This window comes from Sus scrofa, chromosome 15, assembly GCF_054392235.1.
Source record: "Sus scrofa isolate SSC_HxYL_T2T_F1_AM1 chromosome 15, Sscrofa_HxYL_maternal_Yorkshire_Landrace_v2.0, whole genome shotgun sequence".
Lineage (NCBI taxonomy): Eukaryota > Metazoa > Chordata > Mammalia > Artiodactyla > Suidae > Sus > Sus scrofa.
The window spans coordinates 89,639,468-89,648,577 of NC_139397.1; the positions used below are offsets into that span (position 1 = coordinate 89,639,468).

The 9,110-nt window shown below is 38.3% G+C and overlaps 1 protein-coding gene across 1 annotated transcript; it reads left to right on the forward strand.

The window, feature by feature from the left end:
• Window positions 1–1,708: 1,708 nt before the first annotated feature.
• Window positions 1,709–8,408, forward strand: G6PC2 (glucose-6-phosphatase catalytic subunit 2). The gene is made up of 5 exons (XM_084999072.1): window positions 1,709–1,926; window positions 2,672–2,781; window positions 4,880–4,991; window positions 6,989–7,104; window positions 7,897–8,408. Exons 1-5 carry the CDS (start codon window positions 1,709–1,711, stop codon window positions 8,406–8,408), a joined length of 1,068 nt encoding a protein of 355 aa, XP_084855198.1.
• Window positions 8,409–9,110: the final 702 nt, after the last annotated feature.

A 9,110-nucleotide genomic window follows, 5' to 3' on the forward strand; every position in this document is an offset into this window, starting at 1 on the left:
TCCAGTTAGACCCAATTATTGACATGTTAAATGTCACTGAAGCATCTTTCAGGTTGATTTTTGGCAGAGGGAGGGGTTTGAGGTTGACTGGAGAACAGGTAATGTAGGAAAGAATTGCTTTTTCACAAGGATTCCCAACCCTGACTGCCTATTGGAATCACTCGGAAAGTACTTTTAAAATGCCAATGCCTAGGTCCCATCACCAGAATTTAATTTATCTGGGGTAGGACAAAGACATGACATTTTTATAAAAGCACCCCAAAAGATTTTAATTGTCAAAACATTTCCTCTGGAAGCAACAGCCTGAGTACTTGTAAGCACAGGATCCCCACGTCAAGGTGATGTTAAATGATGGGGCAGGGGCTCCAAAGTTCAAGGTGATATTTAGAGCCTGTGAAGATGTCTAGGTGGTTGTGATTAGCAAAGACAGAAATCTGAACAGTAAACTAACAAGAACGCTTACCTACCTCCACTCTCACCACCTGGTTGGACTCAATTGCTTTCACAGGAATCCTCATAGATGAAAGTTAGCTCTCTGAAATCCAGCATTTCATAGTTCCTTTTGAGCTGTCCTTCTCTTAATTCCCAATCTACATGTTTATTTGGGTGCGTCCCACGTACTTCTACCGCACACTCTGTTTTCAGCAAAACATTTTCCTGACTGGTGAAAAGCCCTTTGATTTTATCACATGAGCAACTCTTTCATGCTCTCAATTATACTCTCTAGTCAATAAAAATTGCCTCGCTCCTAGAGTTCCCATTGTGGCTCAGTGAGTTAAGGACTCAACTCGTATCCATGGGGATGCCGGTTCAAACCCTGGCCTCCCTTAGCAGATTAAGGATCTGGTGTTGCCAATGCTGCGATGTAGATCATAGATACAGCTCCGATCCTATGCTGCTGTGGCTGTGGTGTAAACTGGCAGCTGCAGCTCCAATTCCACCCCTAGCCTGGGGTGTGGCCATAATAAAATAAAATTTTAAAAAATATGCCTTTCTCCTAACACAGTTTACTGCCCAGAGATCTCCATCTCTGCTTTCTGGTCTTATGGTCAAAAAGCAACACAATCCCTTTTAAACTTCATATATTCCATGTATTTCTTTCTCTGCTCCATATATATCATATTTTTCTCTTTGCTGACAAAGAAATATCAAAATATTTTCTATTTAAAAGTCTGCAATCCGAAAATAATCTGTCATATCATATAAGTGTTTCATGCTCAGATATTTACGCATCTGTTTTCCTAAAAGACCTGATAAAATAGTCAAAGAGCCACCGTCTATTTTAAATTAAAATGCATGGCTTTAAGGGCTATTTGACATGCAGTAATTATTTGCATAGTCTTCTAGCCAAGCATAGAAATTGCTAATGTCTCTGCCCTAGAAGGAAATGAACTGTGCAAAAAATTTCAAGCAAACATGATCCAACTGTTCACACAAAAGAGGTTGCATAAGAAATGCATAGTGCCTCTACCCAAATTTCCCCTCCACTTGCCACAGCTCAGCATGTACTTCACCTCTTTGGCACCAATTAAAATCATAAATAGATGAGCTTTTCAGCAGCGGAGGGCTGATGTGCCATCTCCACAGATGGTCAGTGTCACATGTCACAGTAATGGCTGGACACGCCATGAGGGTACTGTATAAAAACAGTGGGGCTCGGAGCACTTGGCTCCAGTAGCTCTGGGTTTAGAACTGCCTCTCTGTCAAGATGGATTTCCTTCATAGGAATGGCGTGCTCCTTATTCAGCATTTGCAAAAGGACTACCGAGCTTACTACAGTTTTCTAAATTTTATGTCCAATGTTGGAGATCCCCGGAATATTTTTTCTATTTATTTTCCACTTTGGTTTCAACTTAATCAGAGAGTTGGAACCAAGATGATATGGGTAGCAGTCATTGGGGATTGGTTCAATCTGATTTTTAAATGGTAAGCCTTCTGTTTTGTTTCATTTTTCTGAAATAGTATTCTTAAATTTGTAGCTTAATGATCACATTTCAGATGTGTCTAGTTTTACTTGGAAAATCTCTCAAACATATCAGTTAATTTGAGACACCTATTCATGAATAGGACTTACCAAAAAAAAGCATAGAAATGTATACTTTATCTGACTTATAAGTACATTCCAAAAGCCTGGAACGCAGATGATGGGATTAACCATGAAGTGAACAGATTGCTAATTCCAGGGAACACTTTGATATTTCAAGTCTAAGTATCCAAAGCACCCACAAGATTTTCCCTGCAAGAAAAAAAGCCCCTGTTTTTATTGGAAACTTTGATGTCCCAACCCCACATGACTATCATCCTCTATAATGAGAGAGATCGAAACTCAAGCTCGCTCTTTTTTTTTTTTTTTTTCCTATGGTCACACCTGTGGCATATGGAAGTTTGCAGGCCAGGGGTCGGATCGGAGCTGCAGCTGAGGTCTACACCACAGCCACAGCAACAGCAACACTTGATCCTTAACCCACTGAGCGTGGCCAGGTCCTTAGCCCACTGGGCCAAATGGGAACTCCAACTCAAGCTTTTTCAAAGCCTCTTAATCATGAACTTTCCCCCCATCAAGGCTCTGCCTGAGTCATTTTTATAGGAGAGAATAGCTATTCTTCAATTAAATAACGGTTGTGTATTTAAATTTATATGCCTGTTTATACATATATTTTTTTAAATACAGGATATTATTTGGTCATCGGCCTTACTGGTGGGTCCAAGAAACTCAGATTTACCCAAATCACTCAAGTCCATGCCTTGAACAGTTCCCCACTACATGTGAAACAGGTCCAGGTAAGCAATTATAGCAGCCCCAGGTTATTGCAGATGTTCCAAAAGAGAGTCATTGTGTATGATTCTTATGCAATAACTGTATGATGCTGTATACAGTATTAATATGTCATGGGTCAGGATGCTAAAAGTTCATAAACAAAATTTCTAATGAAAAGAAAAAATTTTTATGAATAAGAAAATTTCACTTTTTTTTTTCATTTGTAAAAGGGTAAGTTAAGAGAATACTCCCAAAATGATTTTATAGTTGGCATTTTTTTAGATGAATGTCATGGTACACAAACAAAAAACAATTAGCTGGAACAAATTCCCAAAGAATTATCTTAAAATCCTAGAAATGTTGATTTATCTGCTGCTAAGAAATTTTCAAAGTTATCATAGACCTTCTGAGAATCACATGAATGAGGAGATAGCAGACAGAGTGTCCCTAAGAAAGGTAAGGTTTCCTGGTATTACTACTGCCTGTAGAAATTCTCTCTAATCTTAGAATTATTTCTTTCAAATTTGTCTTTTCTCTTGTGTATACAGTATATAGGTAGACTTCTTGGGCCACTTTTGTTTAATATTATAAGTAAGATTCTGTATGAGGGTAAAACCTTTACTATGGAAATTGAGTTTAAGATTATAAAAAAGTTTTTAAAAATATGTATATAATGGTAAATTATCTGTTTTAATTTGTATGACTATGTAATGTTGTACCTTACTACAATTTGTTACATAGCCTAAAATTCTTGGCATTTGCTATCTTTAGAGTAATAAGTTTCTGAATAGCTAATAAGTCTTCTGAATACCTTCATTTTTTTTTTGCAATAAAAGCAGACATCTATCTGTTATAGTACTTATCATACCGTATTAAAATTAATTCTTTACTGACTCTTCTGTTAGACTGTATATTCCATCAAGTCAAGGATGGCATGTATTTTATCTTTGTGAAACCAATGTGAGATGGATGGATGGATGGATGGATGGATGCACTTTGAGACTACTGAAATCCCAGAACTTCCCCTCATGTGTTCTGTCTTATGAGACATTTTCTGAAAATAAAAAAGAAATATTATATTTAATATTCACTCATAGAAGATTTACAACTCATAAGACATACAAAAGGCTCTGAAAATTTCTGTTTAAGAAATAGCCTTGAAAGAAAGAAATAGATCTGTAAGAAATAGATTTGTCTTTGTTTAATTTAGTTAACTTAGTGTTTTTCAAAAAGAGACTGGTGTTTAACCTGAATGGATCTCCATTTGGTAAAAATTCAGGGTGAACGTCAAAATAAAGTGATTTTTTAAAAAGATCAAGCAACATGGGAAAGATATTCTGGGAGTAGAAAGGTTACCTGTCTGCAGATTTCTTCTGCCAAGATTAATGCCCCGCTACAGCTTCCCTCATCCATTCAGTGACAAAGACTCTTATTGCCACATCCAGTCACCAAAGGCATGGAGGTAGCTGCTAGTACACAGCAGTCAGTTTGTAAATCAGACATAGCAATGATACCTTTAGATGTTTGACTTTTCAGCCCAAGGAAAATAAGCTGATTCAAGATCCAATACAAGTACTTCAATGTTCTCATCGGTTAAAAACAATTAGATAGGAAGAATGACTAGGGATGTGGTGGATTTTCTGTTGCAACAGCCTAAGTTCTTAGTCTTGAACATTTTTTTAATGATTTTTTATTTTTTCCATTATAGTTGGTTTACAGTGCTCTGTCGATTTCCTACAGTACAGCAGTGACCCAGTCATATATACATTCTTTTTCCCACATTATCCTGCATCATGTTCCATCACAAGTGACTAGATATAGTTCCCGGTGCTATACAGCAGAGCCTTGAACATTTCAATTTCTGGACTTTGGTGAACTTGAATGACTTGGGGAAAAAATTGTGAAATAGTGCTCTGAGGAGCAATTTGATTCTATTTTCTTTACGTCTACCTATTTCTAGACATTACCTAGGGCCTATGTCCTGTGTTTTTGTTTTTTGTTTGTTTGTTTTTTTCTGAGTTATCTGTCAGTTTCATGGCTAGTATGTTATTCTATTGTCCATTTCTCATAGTGATACTCTGTTAACTGCCTTTCAAATGGCTTGCCACTTTCTTGTTGCAGGAAGTCCATCTGGCCATGCAATGGGCTCATCATGTGTCTGGTATGTCATGGTGACGGCTGCCCTGGGTCACACCATCAGGTGGATGGATAAGTCTTCTACCACTCTGCACAGGTCAGCTTTGCTCCAGTCTCTGGAGAAACAGAATATGACAGCTTTAAACACAGAATTTGTTTTAAAAAATTCATTTTAATATATTTTTAGTTATTGTAAATGTACTTATTCAATTCTATCAGAGCCAAAATAGCAAAATGAATAGAAAATTATTATTTTGCTTTAAGATAATATCCTAATTAGTTCACAGTAATTGCCACATTATAGGGTTGGAAATGTTTAATTGATTAATGACTTGTTAAATGTGCCTTTGGGTTTCCATAATACAATAATCACTTTGGTAGCTCATAAATAAATCATCTAAAATTATATATGGAAGTATTTTTGCATGCACATTCCCTTGATTTAAAATTAACCAGAAATTTTAAGAAGCATCATTCCCCATGAATGCATCAGTTGCTTTAGTATAATTATGCTTTCTTCTTTGAATAGCCAATGATTTTGACTTTAATAACATATTATAGTTTTAAAGACCATGCAAACTTTTTAATTAAAAACATTCTAGAGGCAAACTTAAATTTGAATATTGGTAGATTCATGGATTTCAGAAAGGCATAGAACTTTAAGACTATTCAAAATTTCTGCGGAATTAGACTGCTTCCTTCTTTTATTTCCTGACATACTTTAACTACCATTAAAAGAATTCTGAGCACCATTTTAATCATAAATTATAAGGCTACCTGAGATAAGACTTGTCAGTTAATTGCACTAAAAATTATGACATAGACCATTACATAAAAGTTCTTTGTCATAGAAAATTTCCAAGATCCATTGCATATTCAACTTTGTAGAGTAACATTGGGTCAAACACAAATAAACAACCAAAGGAACTGGGGTATCTTTAAAGTTTATTCTAGTGAGGCTTTGACCTGTATGCCTTAATGTGTTCGTTAACCAATCTGAAACGACAATGGCAGAGAGTCGTAATTTAAGAAATTAGCTTTTTTTTAAATCTATGGACAATTTTTCGAAGTAGGAATCTAGAGAAGCTTCACCTTTTCTCTGTAGTTCATTTTCTCCTCCAATGCCCAAACCTGAAAAATTATTTGTTTCTTCTAGAAACAAATTCTCTTAACTCCTCTTTGATTCTTATAATTGCAACATTTCCTTCATTCGACAAAATGTACTGAGTGTCTACACCTTCACTCAACACTGCCACATCCTTGTTGATTCTTCTTCCATATGGGTAATCCCTGCTTGCTTTCTCTTTGAAAGACTTCTCTGCATTCTTAATCTTTCAATAACCGAAATGTGGTCCAATTCTCAGAAACAAATCGTTCAGAACCCTCAAGAATTTCTGGAACTCAAGATTGCAAATTCTTTTTTTTATTAAAATGATGAGCATTGCTTGGATTTAAATATTTTTATGTTTTCCACACATTGCTGCTTCTAATCCAACACACTAACCCAGAGGTCACTTTTCTGTCCTTTATTTTCTACATGTCAAAAAACAAGGAACCGGAACTCTTGAGAGTCTGCAAAATTAAACCCAGTGAAAACTTGCCCTTGATGGAATGTTCATGTGCTTTTCATCAGAGTGGCAGCTGCCCCTCCAGTGAGTTTTCTTCCAGCAAAGAAATGTTGAGAGAGGAAAGAGGAAGCATATACGACTGAGAGTGAAAATGTATACAATTCATTCTTGATCACTGTGGATATTAATTATTCCCTTAAACTTGAATTTCCCCTACTTCATTAAAATAATTATCAAGATGCCAAGTTGGCTTCCTTTCATAACATTTATTAAAATCTCAGGATGTAGCACTGGTGAAGTTCAATGCATTGATAAATGTAGAAACTTTGTTAAAGCTTTACAAATCCTACTGAATACATAGAAAACATTTTTTGGAAAAAAAAAAAAAAACCTCTAGAATCATGACATTATATCACAGCTAGAAGATTCCTCTGAGAAAGATCATCTGCTGCCACGCCCTCCCCCCATTTTTACGAGTGATACAATTTCTTTGCTTTTTATGCTTGTATCTATTCTTCCATCGTAGACTGACCTGGTCATTTCTTTGGAGTCTTTTTTGGTTGATTCAAATCAGTGTCTGCATCTCCAGAGTATTCATAGCAACACATTTTCCTCATCAAGTTATTCTTGGAGTAATTGGTGGTAAATATGATCACTTACCTTTAGTTATGTCATTGAAAGCTTTAGTGTCATATGTTTTATGTGGTCAGATTCCCTCTGGTAATCAGTTCCCCAATCTCAGGTAATTCTATCAAGCCACAATACTTAATGCTACCCTGGGCACTTAAGTGGTTCCACGCGCCTCTCAAATTCTCCATGTACACAATGGCACATTCTCACTCAATAGTGTAAATGCAAAATCTCTTGGTGAGATGGGCTTCTCCAAAGTATGGCTAGAGCTGAGTCCAACTCCCAAGCCACCATTTAGGATGGCATGCTTGTGTCTTGGTTTGAGGGGACTTAATAACAGCCTTCCAACCTGCACACCATGTAGCATCTGGAAGTGATGATTTCCTGACTGTGGTCTTCATTCAGCAGCTGCTTTGTATTTCTGAAGCAGCGTTCACCGTGATTGAGTTTCTACTGTTCGGCCCCATGTACCTTTCAAAGGTTCTCTCAGTTCATTGGCTCTGGCAATTGACATATTCACTGCAAGCACCTAGATCAGTGCTCTGCCTATAACGTGGCTTGTCACTCAGGGCCATGGATTCCTGAAAGGTCCCCCTGCACTAACATAGATGGTGAAAAGACCAAGGGGCAAGTGTGTTTTTAGTTACTGCATATAAAAAGGAGCTTTGGAAAGTGGATAGAACCTAGGTTTCTAAAGCCCTTCATCATTGAAAACTGTGGCTAACTTCTTTAATGCAAAGGGGAATGATTCCTGAGGGGCCCAAAGGCACACAGCCATGTTCAGTGTCTCTTTTCAATCCCCAGGCATGCTTGTGGCAGAGGTCTTTGAACACACTCCAGGCATCCAAACAGCAAGCCTGAGCACATACCTGAAGACCAATCTCTTCCTCTTCCTGTTTGCCCTTGGCCTTTACCTACTTCTGGGACTGCTTGACATTGACCTGCTGTGGTCCGTGCCCATTGCCAAGAAGTGGTGTGCCAACCCTGAGTGGATCCACATTGACACCACGCCTTTTGCTGGCCTCGTGAGAAACCTGGGGGTCCTCTTTGGCTTGGGTTTTGCCATCAACTCAGAGATGTTCCTTAGGAGCTGCAGAGGGGAAAATGGCTACAGGCTGAGCTTCCGGCTGCTCTGCACAATGGCCTCATTGACCACACTGCAGCTCTATCATTTCATCAAAATCCCAACTCAGGCAGAATATCTATTTTATGTGCTATCTTTTTGTAAAAGTGCGTCCATCCCACTGACTGTGGTTGCCCTCATTCCCTACTGTATTCATGCCCTCATGAAACCAAGTAAAAAAAAGATCCATTAGAGTTGTGGGAAGGGTTAGTGCCCTGGGGCCTTGGAGGATCTTCCTCCTCCACCCTCTGGTAGAACCATGTGACAGGGAGAGCTTGAGGCTCCCTTCCACGGTTACAAAATAGCAGCCACAGGCCCCAGTCACCCATGTATGTGTTTAGGTTTGGCTTTCTTTTTTCCTTCTATTTTAGATTAGTTGCCAATATTTAAAAACCAGGATATTTGAAATAAAAATCTGAATTTCGGAATTCCCATCTCGTGACTTAGTGGCTAGCAAACCCGACTAGCATCCATGAGGTTGCAGGTTCGATCCCTGGCCTCGCTCAGTGGGTTAAGAATCCCATGTTGCTATGAGCTGTAGTGTAGGTCGCAGACAAGGCTTGGATCCTGTGTTGCTGTGGCTGTGGCATAGGCTGACAGCTACAGCTCCAATTGGACCCCTAGCCTGGAAACCTCCATATGCTGCAGGTGTGGCCTTAAAAAGACAAAACAAACAAACAACAAAAAAATCTGAATTTCTGTATTTTCTTGAAAAATCTAACTATGTGATAACACAGGGCCTGCATTCCCAGCTGGAGACAGTACACTGTTGCTGATTGTCCCCAACAACACTCTCCATGCCATCCCAATTTTCAGTATCCCACAGGATCCCCAGTGTCGGATAACTTTATCATCTTAAGGTCAGGCTGGTTCTGGCTCCTGTGGGCATTTTAAT

What these genes read in the sequence shown, in the direction of transcription:
- G6PC2 (XM_084999072.1), top strand. Translation starts at nt 1,709, where the DNA reads ATGGATTTCCTTCATAGGAATGGCGTGCTCCTTATTCAGCATTTGCAA. An exon ending in TTCAATCTGATTTTTAAATG is followed by an intron (nt 1,927 to 2,671) that starts GTAAGCCTTCTG and finishes TTTTAAATACAG; the next exon opens with GATATTATTTGGTCATCGGC. An exon ending in TCTTCTACCACTCTGCACAG is followed by an intron (nt 4,992 to 6,988) that starts GTCAGCTTTGCT and finishes CTTCCATCGTAG; the next exon opens with ACTGACCTGGTCATTTCTTT.